We start from the raw sequence: 16,214 nt of genomic DNA, 5'->3' as shown, positions 1-16,214 counted from the left end.
GAAGCCAGTTCCTCCACAATAGGCAGGGTTCCTTCAGGCAGTGGCTGTGAAGTCAGCTGTCCAAAGACCATGTTGGCTACAGAATACACATTTAAAAAAACAACAACAAAAAAAATACTTCCCACCTTCTGAAAGGAAGATTCCAGCAACTGGAAGTCAATCTCAGACCACCCTGGGAATCTGCACAAACAGGCTCCCGAAGTGCCTGGGGCTCACTCAGGCCTGAGGACCACTGCTCTGTCCTTAACAGCCATCTCACTGAGGGGAAGCTGTGGCTCAGGAGTTAGGGAGCACACCCAAGTCTCTGGTTTACCCCTGCTTCACCCCTTCTTCTGGCCCAAGGACACTGAGAACCTTCCAAACAGCTACATATAGCAAGCAAATGAAGCAAGAGAGTGACTATTCAAAAAGACTTTTATTTTGTCTTGTGATCTGTGTCAAATTGCCTCATTCTCACTGTAGGTGACCCCTCTTCCCCAGGAAACAAGGTGTGTAGGTGTGGGAGGTGTCTTCTGTGAAATCATGGCCTCCTCAAGGACCCAGGGAAACCCCACAGTTCTGAGAGTTGCTGGGGAATCCTGACAAAGGCTGGGGTGGGTGGGAGGCAGTGCCAAGAGGGGGGCAGTCACCAGTCAGGAAGCTGGGGGTTGGGAGCCCCTGTCCTTGGTCCTGTGCTGGCTTTGGGGCGCCGCCATGTGGACGATGGCAAAAGGGGGTGAGGAGATCCATCCCCGCCTTGAAGCCCCTCTTGGCTGGGCATGGCTTTGATTCCACTCAGGGCTCAGCAGGGAGGAGAGCAGGAACTGTTGTGGGCCAGCTGGTTCACAAGGTGCTGCTGCTGGTGCCCCGGAGCCCCACGCCACGGGCAAACTGCTCCAGCAGGCCCCCGATAGCCCCAGAGGGACTGGGAGCTGCTACCCGAAGCCCCACTGTGCTGCTGTAGGCAGCCAAAAAGGCCGAGCGCACCTCCTGCAGCCGAGTCTCCCGGTCACTCAGGGCAGCAAGCCTAGAGGGAGGGGGACAGAGAGACTGAATGTATGGCCTGGAACAGGCTCCCACCTCTGCATCCTGAGACAGGAGGGGCTCTCCCTTCACGCTGCCTCTCCTTGCACCAGGCCCAGATCGGTCCATAACCCTACTGCCCTGTGATTCAGGCCTCGAGTATTTGGCTGTAACCCCCTTAAACTAGTCCTCTCAGTTCTCAGGCTGCTGCTCCCACCTAGAAGCAGCAACTGTTGTTGGGCACTGACCTGACTTTCCATTTGGAAAACAGCTCTGTGATGAATGGGGCGGGGGAGAGGCACAGGAAAGTCTGCCCCAATAGCTGTCCACTGCCATTCCTCAGTAAGAATAAGCTGAGGCACAAGTCGTACCCCTACAGTGAGGCCGGGCTCTCAGGATCAGGATCAGGCCTTGACTGGCAGAAGGCTTCAGCCTTTGCGGGGCCAGGACCTGGAACACCCAGGCAGAAGAACCTTCTGGTACTACCCTGGAAGAACCTGCAGAGGAATCCCGGAGGCTCCAGCTACACATCAGTCACTGTGGTCCCAAGTAAGCAGCTGGGAGAGGGCTGGCTTTCTCACAGGACCCGTTCTGATTCTTTTCTCTCCTTTTTCTCCCCTGGCTTATACTGATACTGATCACACAGGGAAGGGTAGAGTCCTGACTTCTCTCCTTGGCCTGAACTACAAGTCAAGAGGAGGAAGTACTGTATCAAGCCAAGGAGAGAAGTCAGGACTCTACCCTGAAGGTTCTTTCTCAAAAAAGACCCAAGCTATCAGAACCATGCCCAGCTCTGGACTCAAAGGTGTGCAGTTACAGGCTGGGACAGACAGAAAAGGCCAGGCACTCTCATGGCATTCCCTCTATCTCCTGGAAGGCCTTCTCCAGGGATCACAGACCTCCTGAGAGGAGCCCTCGTGTTCACCCACCCCAAGCAGTAAGAGTGCCCTGACCGCCAACTTCATTCTAAATTTCTCCCCAAGAAACCAATCCCTGGGCAATCCTTCCCTGAGAAACTGTAAGAGGTAGTAGCAATGTATCAAATTCCCAAGCCAAACTTGACTTATGCCCCAGGGCCTGGAGGAACAGATGAAAGTCTGAGGATAAATGACAGCCCTGGGGTGAGTATGGGGAAGAGAGATAGAGAGAACTCTGGGAAAGGACTGACTGGGGTGAGAGAGAGGGGCAGGAGGCAGGGCACAACAGGTTCTAGGGTGAAGGAAAGCCAGTTGCTCTCCAGCAGCACTGAGAAAAGGGAGCTGACACGGTTCCCCACACCACCAGGAACAGCTCTAAAGGCTCTCTTGGTGCTGCAGGAAATGCATGGCCCTGGTCTTTACTTCCTAATTAGGTTTCCTAGGCTGGAGGCCATGTGTGCATCCTCAGCTTCTCCTTACAGCATTCACAGGGGAACAGCCAAAGGCACACACACGTGCATCCTCTCTAGCCTCCATTTCCTGAAAGACAGAGGGGCAGAGGCCACCCCTATTTAGAGACAAGACAACTGGGACCCAAAGAGAATATGTGATCCACTTGGGGACACAGCTAGGCAACAGACAGCTGAGGACTAGGTCTACCACAAGTGCCATTCCCTCTCGTGACACGGGCAGACTGGCTTAGAGAGGTCAAGGCCAAGACCCCGAGACATGGGCAGGATGCAGGGGAGCTAGGATTTGGACCAGGTTGTTCTGGTAACATCCAAGCACTGAACCCATATACTGTGTGGCCTCACTGGGACTCAGCCCTGCCTCCTCAACCTATATTCCCTGTAGGCCATGAGGTCACACGGGATCTCACCGTCCTCTAGGAGCCACCCAGAAGCCTGAGGAAGGGCTAGGCGCTCAGAGCTGCCCACTGACTGAATTGTAGGTTCCGGGCTGGGTGGTCTGGGGCTGGAGTTGCCTATTTTGGGGACTAAGGCCAGGTAAGTGAAGGATGCTATGGAGGAGGGGCAGGGCCCCCAGAATATGGCTTTTAGGCCAGTTTGGTTGAACTAAGAAGTCCCTACAAAAAGGCACACTTATTTTTTTACCCTTCAAAAATCTAAGCTAGCGATCTTGTTTTTGGCCTAGAGCCTAGCAACAGGAGGCTGTGCCAGACACTTGTGGCCTCTGAAGCCTTCAATTACCCTCTAGCTGCAGGGCCGGGCTTAGTCAGCGCCGTCCTGGAACTCCAAGGTCCAGTCCCTGCCTGCCCTCAAGCAGGGTGCCAGGGACCTTTCTCCTTCCCAACTCTTCCCCCAGGCGAGCGGCCTCCAACCTGGCAGTCCGTGGTAGGGGACTGAGCCCCAGCATTTGCAGTCATCCAGCCCACGATGTGGAGGGGAAGGCTGGCTGGCTGTGGGGCCCTGAGGCAGCCACACCTGTGGAACAGGTCCCCGCCCCAGGCTGCCAGAGGCTCTCCCTGCCTGACATCCGCCAAGCAGCAGAGGGGGCTTCCCCAGAGTGCACTGCTCAGGTGGCTGTGCCATGAAGAGCTGGAGGCCCAGAAGTGGAGCCCTGAAGGGAGAGACTTTTATGGGCTTGGTATCTAGTGTTCTCATCCATTTCTCTATCCTGCTCAGAGACAAAAGCAGAAGCCTGAGAGGAGGGAGGGGGCAGTAAGGAACCCTCGGATCCTGTTCGGGAGGAGCACAGTCCTCAGGCCAACCGAGCTCCCTTCTGGCTCTGGTCTCCACCACACTCCTACCCCTTCACTGCCCCCACTGTTCTGCTTTCAAAGGATTCTCTTGTCAGGTAAAGCCTTGAACAGAAATAGAACCTTCTATAGTTACAGTCCAGTCAGCTTTCCCTTAGGGAAGGCCCCCAGACACCGGTGGATGGGTTTTAGAGGCTGGGGAGCACACACCCCCAGTGTACTTCCTGAGCAGCCCAGAAGGCTCCCTCCTATCTCAGCGCTCTGGGGGCTGTGAGGTCTGCTCTGCTGAGAGGCCAGCAAGGTGCAGGAGGCCAGGCCAGCTCCCTGGGGTCAGCCGCTGCCTCGTTTCTAACCAGTACTCTTGATTGCTCATCTGCTTTCAACATGGGCAGGGGAGCATCCTGCCTTTTCAAGCAAGACACTTACAGACAACTGTTAGGGAGCTCATCCGGGAAGCTGAAAGGGAGAGAGGAGTCTGTGTGCAGGACAGCCCGTTCCTGAATACTGCCACAGCCTGAGACCATCTGCCAGCTGCCAAAGTCTGTGGAGAGAGAGGATCCGGGCAGGGGATGGTCCACTGATCTGGGGCAGAGAGGAGAGAGAGGGGAGATGATGCACAGTCAGTCATGTGCCTGACGGGAGGCGCTGGAGGGGACGGGGGAGGCGCTAGAGGCCCTGGGCCACAGGCACAAGTTTTTGTCGATGGAGCATCTGTAAATTCACTTTCTCCAAAACTGCACACCAGCTGGACAGGTAGCGACAGAGAGAAAAGCAGACTGTAATGCAGCTGAGCTGTGAGGACACTGCTTTGTGCAGACCTGTGGCAGCGAGAGAGCAAGAACAAGGCATGGAGCAGGGGGAAGCCAGCAACAGAGCCTGGTCAGGGCATGCCTGCCCTGGCGGCTCCCACAGCAATATGACCTTGACGGCACCAGAAGGAAGGGCGCCAAAGCTGGGAGCCCTGGGAGCCAGGGTAACTGAGCACCCTTGGTGTGCAGACTTTCAGAGTGGACAATGCAGCGTCCAGGGGCCACTGCAGTCCTGTCAAGGAGGTGGGAGAGCAAGTGTCTTGGGGACTGTGGACGGTGGCGAGCAAGACTGAAGAGTGAGGTGCTGGGGGCCCTGACACCCCCCTTCCTCTGCAACTGCCCTTCCAGGAGCCATAGTTTGTATTCACAGGCATAGACGCAGTCAACTCACTGGCTATGCCCGGAAGGAAGGGATGAATCAGGCAGGAGATTTGACAGCTTCATCGGGGCTTTTTGGGATGGAAGTTTGGGGGTGGGGAAAGGAGGGAAAGAATTGTGCTGGGAATCTGCTGCTGCCACCTCCTTCCCGCTCAAGGCCAAGCCGCCCTACCTCCACCCCCAGCCGTCTCTGTCTCTGGGCAGTAGCCCAGCAGTGAGGGGAGGAGGGGATGACGGGGAGACATGAAACAAGGCTTCCACTGGTGACCCTGCATCCCAGTCATCTGACGTGCGCTGTCTTTGATGCTTGACCCTTTATTCTTTAGTTCAAGAATGGCAGAAAGTGCTTCCGTAGGGACATGGAAAAAGAACAGAAGGACGAACAATGGCGGTGGTGGTGGAGAAACACTCACTGACTTTGGCTCACCCAGCTGGCTAGGGTCAAGGGCACCTCGTCTGAGTCAACAGCCCAACAGGCCACAGGCCAGCATTATCCTCCCAGCTGCCACCTGACTGCAACACTGGCAGGCACTGCACACGTCATCTCTGGCAATCTTGGACCATCCCATCTGAGAGATGAGGAAACGCCATCCAGATAGGTTAAAGCATTTGCCTGAGCTCCCACAACTACTCAACACAAGAAGAAACTTTCAAACCTGTCTGGGCCCAGCACTGCAGATTTGTCTTGAAACAAAACCACTGTGAGACCAGGGAAAAGAAAAGACTTTCTTTGTTAAAGCCACCATGAATCAGAACCCTGCATCTCTACCACATCCATCATTTCTGCTGAACTCTAAAAGGTGTATGATAGCAGCATTTGGGAGGAGAACAGGACATGCTTTATTGCCTGATAGATGCCCAAGGCCCCTTGTTTCTAGTCACAGATACTTGGTAGGGCTCAGGAGGTCTATAAATCAGAGAGACAGTCTTGCCAGGAGAGGGTGCACCACATGCCACAAGTTTGCAGCCGGCCCTGGACTTACTCCAAGTCACGCTGGGACTTCAGTCAGTTCAACCCCTCTCCAAGGTGCAGCCTGGCTCCACAAATCTTGTCTACTCTTCAAACTTTAGGGCAGAGTTTCTTTTCCGGTTTTAGCAATTTGTAGGAAAACAACTGCTAGAAGCCCGAGCACTGAGGGAACAGAAGGGATGCTGACTAGAGGAGACAGGGCAGGCTGAGGAGCTCCTGGGGCCAGGAACACAGGGGCGTTTCTATACCCAACCCCATGCCCCCAGGGCATCAAAGAATCCCACTGCCAAGCAGAAAACAACCAATCCAATGAGGTTACAGACAGGTCCCCTCAAGGATTTCTGGTCCTCTAAGCTAGTCACTTCCCTTCATTTCCCTCAGTATCCCAGCAGGCAACACCACCAGGTCAGAGCTGTGCTTGGAGCTAGCGGTTGGGATGGGTTAGGCAGCACTGCAGCAGCAGGTGCTTAATCCCAGGGGAACATACAGTCCTCTCCCAGTGAGTGGCCATCTTCTGGAGACCCTGAACTTTACAAGATTGAGCACATGGGCTCCAGACGAGTCCTCCTACTTGAGACTTTCGTCAAAGAAAGTGTTGTAAAGTACTGCTCCATTCATCTGCTGCATGTGAGAGCAGGGGCTGTGTCACAAATGCCAGTCAGGATTAGGCGACTAGAGGGGAGACCTGAAGAAGAAAGGAAACCATCATCCCCAGGCAGGACCTGCACCTGCACGTTGCTAGAATGGGAGAAACACCAGCATGTCTGCTAGAGTACACTGGCACCTGACTCAGAAGCTTCGATAAGATCTCAGACCTCAGACTCTCCCCATTCTTGCTCACTCAAGTGCAAACAAGAACAGTAAAAAAAGATCTGAGCTCTACATTCTTTGACTCCCTATCAATCCTCAAACCAGAGAACTGGCCTGGTCTTAGGCCAGACTGCAGAGCTGATGGTGCTTTCAGAGATTATCTGTCTAAACCTCTGGGAGCTCAGGGAACTCAGACTTCTGCCCAGGAGGGTGGCTTCTCAGCAGAATTTTATTCCTGAGGTGGACCCAGTCCAGGCCCTTCTTTCCAGCCCTAAGAGAGCAGCAATTCCAAGTCTCTTCCCTACCTGCCTACCAGAGGCCAACTCTGAGAGCAAGTGTCTTTCAGCTGGTTCTTCCTGGAAGGGGGATGCCCGAATAGAGATACAAAGATGGCCCAACTAACAAACCTGAGACAATGAGAAGAAGCCTGGGTGGGGCAGCTGGCCTGGCTTTCTACCCAGTTGCCAGGGCCTTAATATGACCCATGGGTTCTCAGATACATGACTGAAAGGGACATTCCTTAGTCAAAACTAGTTTACTGAGTATTTGCGGAGAGGAAGAGTATTTACCATGTGCCAGGTACTTTACTCCTTTATATCATTTAAACCCAAACCTATGGAGGCCAGGATCATTATTTCCACCTTAAAGATGGGATGAAAAAATTGAGCTCGAAGAAAGGAAGTGACTTTCCCAAGCCACACAGTTAACAGTGGCAAAGCTGGAATTCAAAGCCAGGTCTGACCAAAGCCCTTGCTAGCCCTGTAATAAACTGAGTTTTCCTTTCTAGCGAAGGACGGTGGGGAGACTCAGGGATTAGTTCAGGAATATGTATATAACTTCTAACTGGAGTAAAGCTCAGAACTTCAAATCTATGGCTGGAAAACAAAGAGGCCCCCATGTGACATCTGGACATGAGGAAGGAAGCATGCTGTCCTAGAAGCTGCTAAAAAACATTTCACCACTGTTAAAAAAGCTGGCATAAGAAAGATGGCAAGGATAAAGAACCACAAAGAAATGAAGATGGAGCCCTGATCAGGCTCTGCCTGAAAGCCACCTTTCCACCAGCTTTTTCCATGTGAACCAACAGGTTTCCTTTGTTTAAAGCAGCTTGAGATAGGTTTTCTGTAACTTGACCCTAAAAGTATCTGAAACGACATAACCTAACATAGAAATTAAAAGGTGCATTTAGCTCGAAGGACCTTGGAGTTACCAGATTAAGCCTCTGATTATACAGATGAGAAAATGGAAGCCCAAAGACATCAACTGACTCGTCTGAGGTCACATAGGAAATACTAGGCTTTGAGGGGACCTGGGATGCCAGGTAGTCAAAGCTGCCCCCTGTCCTGCCAGCCGACCCCAAGGCCTCCCTCTGACACCGCAAGATGATAGCCCCACGGCCTCTGCCCCAGTGAATTCCTCCAGAAACGGCCTCAGAATATTTTAACAAGGGCCTGAACTCACAGAATGACTGACTTCAGAGACGGTTTACCACATTTTTGAGAGAAATGTTATTCTCGCCCAGCCTTTGCTTTCAAATCTCTCACAGGGATGGGGGATGGTCACACAAAGCCAGGACCTGTGGGGTTCCTGCAGCAGCCTGAGAAGTCTACTGGGGCCTCAAAGTTTCACTTCTGGGTCTTGAGCTGGAAATACCCTCAGGCTTCTCGCCACTCATTCTTGGTCTGGAATGGCAACCTCATGCAAGGGCACAAAGATAGGACAGGAACCCCATGTGTTGCAGAAGTCTCACGGAAGACAGCCTAGGGTAGAGTTCAATGCTTATAAGAAGGTAGTAGGTGTTGGTGGCTGGGGGGCGGGAACAGCTAACTGGGCAGCAGAGGTTGGTTCCTATCTTGCTACTAAGCTATTCAACCAGGCTGCTGGGCATCCCTCAGTCAAGTTCATCTGCTATTCAGGCAGCCTGGCTCCACACTGGGCTCAGTGGTGGCCCCATCCCTCCTCAGCATGGACAGTGCTGTGCTTGCAACATCCCTATCCCTAATGGACGTCTCATTCCAGAGCAGAGACTAAGTCTGTGCAGGGTAGGGGAGGCACGTAGCTCAGGGCGTTGGTCCTGCCCCCTCGCAGCTCCCAACCTTGCAGCTGACAAGATTTAACAATGGTACTGAAATGCAACCCTATCAGGAGCTGCTGCAGTGGCAGTTATTAATGCAAAAAAGCCACCAGTCTACCCAGCAGGGGCTTGAGCTTGGGGCTGGATAAGAAACAGTGATTCAACTGTCTTCAACCCAACTACACCTACTACTTAATTCAGAACAAACCTTCATGGGTTCCTTTCACAGTGAATCGTCATTTAAAAGACATATGTTGTAGCCAATATATACGTGAAAAGATGCTCAACATCATTAGCCACCAGGGAAATGCAAATCAAAATCACAATGAGACCATCTCACACTCATTTAGAATAGAAAACAAATGTTGGAGAGGATGCAGAGAAACAGGAACCCTCAGGCAGGGAATCTAAAACAGTACAGCAGCTATGGAAGACTTTCGGCTAGAAGACAGTTTGGCGTTTGCTCAGAAAGTGAAGTAAAGAATTAGCATATGACCTGGGCACCCCATTTCTAGGTATATACCCAAAAGACTTGAAAGCAGGGACTTGAACAGGTATTTGCGCACCAATGTTTCACAGAGACATTATTCACAATTGCCTATTAATAGATAAGTATGATAAGAAAATGTGGTATGGATGCACAATGGAATATTTAGCTCTGATGCATGCTATGATCAGGCTACATGAAATAAGCCAGACATATAAGGGCAAGTTCTGTATGATCTCATATGAAATAAATAGAATATGCAAATTCATAAAATCAGAAACTAGAATATAGGTTACTAGGGGCTGGGTAGATGAGGGGAATAGGGGGTTCATATTTAAGTGGTACAGAGTTTTTGTTTAGGGTGAGGGAAGGTTTTGGGAATGGATGATAATGATGGAGGCATAACTTTGTGAATGTAATTAACACTACTGAATTGTATATTTGAAGAGGAATAAAAAGGAAAAGTATAGTTTGTGTATGAGTTACTATATACCCCCCCAAAGAATTGTACAACACAAGGACTGAACCCTAATAAACACTGAGCTAAAGTTAACAGCATAATTATATTGTTTCACTAACTGTAACTGAAGTGCCACACTAATGCAAAATGTTAATAAGGAAAACTGAGGGGGTATATGTACTTTCTGCATGATTTTTCTATAAACTACAGCTGCGCTAATAAGATACATATGGAACCGGGCAATAGAAAACCCAGACATTCACATTTTGAGGGTATTTCAGTTGTCACAAATAGCTTTACTAATTTCTACACAGTTCCCCCGCCTGCATTTTAAAGCCAATTGGCTTTTGCTACCTAAGAAGCAGGAAAGCTAATGACAGGATCTCGGGATCCCTTAGGCATTTTAAGATTAAAGAGACTAAATTGGTTTTAATGTTAATAGGAATACATAATTAGAATGTCCCAAATCTGAATAATCTAGTCTTTCAAAGCCTATGACAAATGGCATCCAATCCAGAAGAGCCCTGCTACATGGCCAGCCCAGGCAGGCTCCTAGGGGGCCCACCCAGAACAGACTGCAGAAGGCTCACAGGCCTCACAGCAGACCATCCAAAGCCTGTCCCAGACCGTGTGCTCCACCAGGCCCCAAGCACACAGCTGCGAGGCCAGAATGTTCCCAACGCTCCTCAGGCCCGAGGGACGGCCCTTGGTGCCATCCTGGACTGGCCTGAAGAGGAGGCCACCCAGTGCAGCCAGAGAAACGCAGGAGAGCTCGAGGGAGGGGATACAGGAAACCTTCCCTTTTCTCCCCCTCAAACCATCACAAGATCAGAGAGCAGAATCTTTTGATGAGAAGAAAGGGATGGCAAGAAGCTGAGGGTGGGGGAAAGAGTTATGAGCACTGCCTCAGCTGGGAGCCCCCCAGCAATGTGGACAGTTAAGACAGGGGCAGGACCCAGAAGCGAGAGGATTCTTGGTTTCTTCCCCAGTTGCCAGTTCCAGCTCAGGAGGCAGGTAAGGAAATGGACAGTGAGCAGGAGCTTTAGCCCAGAACAGCTAGGTGCATGCAGGGCCACAGCAGCCCCAGAGAGGCCCAAGGAAAGCCAGGCCCGTGGACAAAGTGGCAGCGCATGCAGCTCCAGCCCCACGCAGAGGGTGTGAGTGAGCACAGGCCACATGGGCTTATCTGTCGGGTACCACCCCACTGCTCAGCCACGTCCAAACCTCCCAGGGGGGCCAGAGGGCTCCCTGTCTTCACTGAACAGATTCACCTCTGGCTGTGAGTGTTCTGAGTGAAAGGGCATGCCTTCTAGAGGGGAGCACACAGGATTCCCCCTGGACAGGACACCCCAGAATTCCTACTTGCTCTGCAGCTTATTTGTTCTGCCTAAGGGGCCTGTTCTCCATCTTCCTCCATTGCCTGCTTTTCCCCAGAGTGTACCACAGAGAAAAACCAAAGGATGGTGATGGCAGGAGAGTTCCAGAAGTTTCAGGGAGTCTTTCCTTTCCTTGTAACAGCCTCATCAGCCTGTTACCCAGGAGAAAGCTGAGTCCCAAAGTCACATGGCCATTACATGGCAGAGCTGGGGTTAAATCTGGACTGCACTCAAAAGCTCACGCTCTTTCTGCTAAATGTCTTTCTCCCTGGGATATATTAAGGACTCCTACTTCCCACATGGCTCTGTTCACACCAGGCCTAGACAGCCTCAAAACTTTAACAAGCAGAAAACAATCCACAGGACTCTTTCCCTGTGGACATGAAGTGGACATAGTATGGGGTCAGCCAGAAAGTGCCATGTCCAAGTGCCACTCCATTCCTCAATCCTAAGCCTCAGCTTTTAATCACATCCAGGGAAAACCCTTCCTGCAACACAGCCCAGCCTTGCCTCTGGCACGTCCATTCTGCCGTAGTCACTCCCTTTCCAAGTGAGCAGTCTCCCCTGGTTTGCCCCAGGCACATACGTCTAGACACTCCTAGCAGTCATGTTCTGTTCTCCTCAATGCCCCCACCAATCTAGGCATGCAAAGTGAGAGCCAGAAGGACTCAGAGCATCTAGATTCACCCTCTTCAATCAAAAGGTGAGGTCTAGAGGGGACTGGGACAAGCAAAAGGTGACAGGCAGAGGCATCCCACCTCCCTGCCCATCCCAGTACACCACTGTACCTGGAGTCCCTATCTGGCAGGGCTCCGCTCTAGGAAGGAGGCACCTTAAGCTACTCTACAAACTAGCTTTTGCTTTGTGCCAAAACACTAGCCCATCCTCCAAACAGCGTGTTTTATTGGGAGCTGACTGACCTTCTCTGCCCTCCTAGACACTACTGCCCACCAGGCCTCAGGCCAAGGAACCCCATCCTGAGTCACCACAAAGGCAGCTCAGGCACAGGAGCACCCACCCTTGTGCAGAGTGAGGACTGGCCGCCTCCACCGGCAGGGGTTCAGAGCTCCTCACCTGGGTTTAGGGACCTCTAGGGGACTGCTACCCATCCTAAAAAAGTGATCAGAATGATTTGAGGATGAGGAGCTGGAAGACTTGGCCTCCACCAGCCCCGGGTGGGAAGGCACGTGGTCCTCCGAAGGCTGAGAGCGGTTCCAGAGCACACTCTGTGGGGAGGATGAGTGACTTTTCCTCCTGTGGTAGAAGGAATAGAGCTGTCAGAGAAGCCATCCAGGCAAGGCCTCTGCCCACCCCTGAGGAATGTCAGGGCCCAGCCTCTTTGCACTGGGAAAATGCCACCCAGAAGTGGTCATGTGTTTGGCACTGCCCACTCCCCAGGGCTTGGGGCCAAAGTCAACAAGGACTGGGTCTTCACGGAGGGGTGTGACAGCCAAACCACACTGGCCTGCTGGCTTCAGAGTCCATGTCAGAAAAGGGACTCTTAGCACCTGCTCAGCAACTCCTCCTACATGCAAATGTCATACAATACCCTGAGCCATCTGTTTATGGAGAAAGCCCTTAGCTGTTTCTAACTCCCAATCATCATTTTGCTCTCACTTTTTGCTTCTCTCTCACGTTTTCTCTGAACTGGCCACCCACCTCCCTGGGAAACGAGACAAGGGAGTTCCCCCAGGGAGTCCCTCTGCCCGGCCCAGGCGGCCCTGCCTTCATGCCACAGGGAGCCCGGGCCCTTTATGCTCCTGGGCCATGCCGGGCAGTGCCCATCCCCAACCAGATGGCCAGCCTCTGAGGCCCAGGACAGACAGCAGGAGCAGGAGCTGTGCTCTCTGCCTACTATAGGAGGCCCCTTTGTTGCTAGAGCTCCTGCCTGGCTCCCTGGAGCTGGCAGCCTTGGCCACATCTGTGAGCAAGCTGGGTTCCAGCCAGGCCCCTTACCAAGCTGCCTGAGTCTGTGCTCCTGCCGGCACCAGCTCCACAGCCTCGTAGGTGAAGCTCCCAGCTGCTCCCGGGGAGTTCTCCATGACCAGGGAGAAGTCGCTGCCAAGGCTAGTGGTGCTGCCGCGGTCCCTCCGTCCTGAAAGAGGCCAACACCATCCATCAGCACATTATCTTCTCCTATTCCTGTTTCCCCACCTCTCCCACACCATATAGCTGGAAAGAGAAGCTTCTAGAACCAACAGTTCCTGCATGGCCTATATGCAAAGATAAGCAGAGGAAGGACAGTCTGCTGGCAGCCAGGACTCACTCAGCATGTAGAAGTCATCCAGCGTGAAGCCCGCATCCCGGGCTGGCAAACTCTTCCTCCTGTAGAAAGAGGTAAAGAGCAGTGAACTCCAGACCTGGCTGGCATCTCCTATGGCCAACCTCTTCCACCCACTCCCAGGAAAGAAGCTCCAAGCTGCTGTCATCTCATGGAGACAGGCCCCACATAAAGAGTGCTGCCCACCGCCAGGCCCACTCCTGAGATCCACCCTGCCTGGTTATGTCCACCACACAGGCGCTGATCTCTAAGCCACGAGGCGTGTTCCCCACCAACTGCTTGGGCCCCGAGAGCTCAAGCCTGGCCTAACACTCTGGTAACTCGGGTTAGGAAGGCAAGGGGACTCTAAGGACACTAACTCCTGGAGGGGCCCTACAGCAGTGGTCAGCCAAGGTGTTTGCATTTCCCAAGTGGAGAGACGAAACGCACACACGTGTGTGTGTGTGTGTGTGTGTGTGTGTGTGTACAGGCGTGCCTGCCGCAGCAGTCCAGAGAGGGCAGCAATCAGCTGCCGGGGCAGGGGACCTGGGGAAGTGGCAGAAAGTGCGGTGAGTTGGAGGTCTTCCTGTCCTTGGGCTGGCTTCCCCTGCAGTGACATCCCACTCTCCAAGTCACCAGAGACAATCCTCCATCTCCCAGCCTCTGCTAATGTGGCTCCAGGCTGCCCCCGACATGTGGCCTCACCTGCAGAGGAGCCTCCCTCACCCAGAGGCCTCACGAGAGAACCCCACTGCAACCTCGAGGGAGGGGAGTCAGGGAAGAGGGTGTCATCTGCCAAAAGGGCAGTGACCTAGGGAAGAGCAGGAATGAGGTGGCAAGGCCCTGCCTGCTGCTGGAGCAGCCCCTCCCAGGGCACTGTGGCCCCGGAGTAAGAGCAGCAGGGCTTCCCTTACCTCTGTGTCCTCAGAGCGGAGAACTCCTCAGAGGTGATATGCTTCAAAAAATTGAAGCAGAAGAAGAAAATCTGAAAGAGTGGAAACGGAAGCACACAGTGAACAGATGGCCTTCTCCCAGGAGAAGGGTCGGAGGATGACTCCTGGGAGAGGGAAACTGGCCAGTGTGGCTGCTTCCCTGCAGGACCACAGCCCTGCCAGGGGACCTGGGCTGGAGACACAGGCCTAATGATGGTATGCGCTGCAGAGGGTCTTAGCAGGGCTTGGCAGATGCACGTGGCTGGGGTGAGGAAGGGACAGCATTTCCTTCCTGAGAATACAAGAGGTTAAGCCGGCTGTTGAAAGGGATAAAGGGAACAGCAAGCTTCTTCCCACATCCCTTCTAAGACTCCTAGGGAGACCGGCTGACAGGGAAGGACAGCTGCAAGGGAGGGAGAACCGGGAAGCAGGGAGATTATCAGACACAGCAGGAAGACAATGGAAGGGAGAGGGATCAAATTTGGGAGGAGGCAGCCCAGGAATCACGAGCACTGGCCAGATCCCACGCTGCTGTGGAGCGTGAGGCAGGTGCGGGGAGAAGGGAGCTCCCACCTCCCTGAGCAAGTTGTTCTTCCTTTCAGCCTGCCCCCAGGGCCACGGCTCTCCACTGTCTAGCCACTGTCCACAAGACTTCACTCTCCAAGTGGTTCTGATATTTGTGGTCCAGACACCCCTCACCCAGAGAAATACCCTCTGGTATTCCCCAGAGCTCCCAGATGATTTGCTTTTAAAAATATGTAAATAGAAGGGTACCCAGATCCACATGAAAATATTGTGTTACATAAACTTAAGCAGATGTACTCACTGCAGACTTTAGTCTTTCATGTGCTAATGTGCTCTGTAAACTTCAAAGGTTGGGGAAAGTGCCAGAACTAGCACTGTTTCTCTCATATGACTCCTGGTTTTGTTAGTTAATTTTTAAAAAGCAGTGTCTGCGGTAAGTGGCTGTGGCTCAAGTAATTGAGCTCCCGTTTACCATATAGAGGACCCGGGTTCGATCTCTGGGACCTTGTGGCAAAAAAAAAAAAAAAAAAAAAAATAGGCACCCCAGACCTGCGTGGAGAGGCACGGGGGCCCGCACGGCTAAGCGTCACACCAAAAAGATGACAACACAACCAGATATACATATATTAATAAAAAGAAAAAAAGCAGTGTCTGAGTGTCTGGTGGGGAGAAGAGAAAAAGCCCACACCCTGAAGACTGACCCTTCTGGCTAAGGAGGCCTTCCTGCTTATGCTGGGAGCTGTCAAGCGCTGAACCCGGCCCGAGCTCAGCCTAGCCTCAACCTCTGCCCCACGTCTTTGCTCTGGGGGAGGCAGTGAGTGGAGGGCAGCACGTCCTAGAGCACCAGCAAGTCTCGACACAAGAGGCCACAAGGGGCTTTAGGCGCTGACTGCAATGCCAAAGGAGCTGCCTCTGGCGGAGTCTATGGAGGCCTCTGAGGAACAAGCCTACGAGCTCTGCAGCCCTGGCAGATGCGGTCAGGGCTCTGGGAAAGAGACTGAGAAGGCAGAGGAGAAGCTGAGAGGGAAGAGTAAGAGGAGGCACAAGATGCAATGCCCGGGGAAGCAAGCAACCTCAGGAGAGCTGGATGAGAAAGACGCTGCAGGGAAGGAAGGGGGCTGGGGTGGAAGACAAGCACTGCTGTGTGAAGCTGCTGGGCGTGTGGATGCATTCTTGGTGAAGCAACACAAGGAATCAGAGGTTAATGGGGTCACCCATGGTCACCAAGGCAGGAAGCGGGACGCGGAGGATTTAACTCCAGGCTGACTCTGGGTGAGTGGGGAAAACGGGCTGGCAAACGAGCATGCCCAAATAAGAAGGGTGGGGCGTGGAGGACCTGGACCTTCCCTGAGGACCAGGAAGACGATACTGGCTCCATCTGAGGAGGAGAGGGGGGCAGTGTCCAGACAGGAGGGAGCCCCCAGAGCTGGGCCGGCGGCCATGGAGCAGCGCGGCCACACACTGCCCGCACAGACGGCCCTGGGTTTGAACGTT

General features: G+C 53.0%; 1 protein-coding gene across 3 annotated transcripts in view; it reads right to left on the bottom strand.

Moving 5' to 3' along the window:
* Window positions 1-396: 396 nt before the first annotated feature.
* Window positions 397-16,214, bottom strand: part of MTMR14 (myotubularin related protein 14) — a 45,623-nt gene continuing 29,805 nt past the window's right edge. The window contains exons 14-19 of one of the 3 annotated variants that reach the window (XM_058288781.2): window positions 14,178-14,248; window positions 13,270-13,328; window positions 12,960-13,098; window positions 12,078-12,257; window positions 4,066-4,221; window positions 397-1,006 (exon numbers count right to left, since the gene is read on the bottom strand). In XM_058288781.2, the coding sequence (XP_058144764.1) occupies window positions 823-1,006; window positions 4,066-4,221; window positions 12,078-12,257; window positions 12,960-13,098; window positions 13,270-13,328; window positions 14,178-14,248 (789 nt within the window). In that variant the 3' untranslated portion in view covers window positions 397-822. The remainder of the gene's footprint in view (window positions 1,007-4,065; window positions 4,222-12,077; window positions 12,258-12,959; window positions 13,099-13,269; window positions 13,329-14,177; window positions 14,249-16,214) is intronic. The other 2 variants (XM_058288783.2, XM_058288782.2) reach the window with 2 other exon arrangements.

The sequence above is a fragment of the Dasypus novemcinctus genome, chromosome 26 (genome assembly GCF_030445035.2).
Source record: "Dasypus novemcinctus isolate mDasNov1 chromosome 26, mDasNov1.1.hap2, whole genome shotgun sequence".
NCBI classification, from domain to species: Eukaryota; Metazoa; Chordata; class Mammalia; order Cingulata; family Dasypodidae; genus Dasypus; species Dasypus novemcinctus.
The sequence above is the reverse complement of the archived record's forward strand: the minus strand, read 5'-3'. Positions and strand labels throughout refer to the sequence as shown.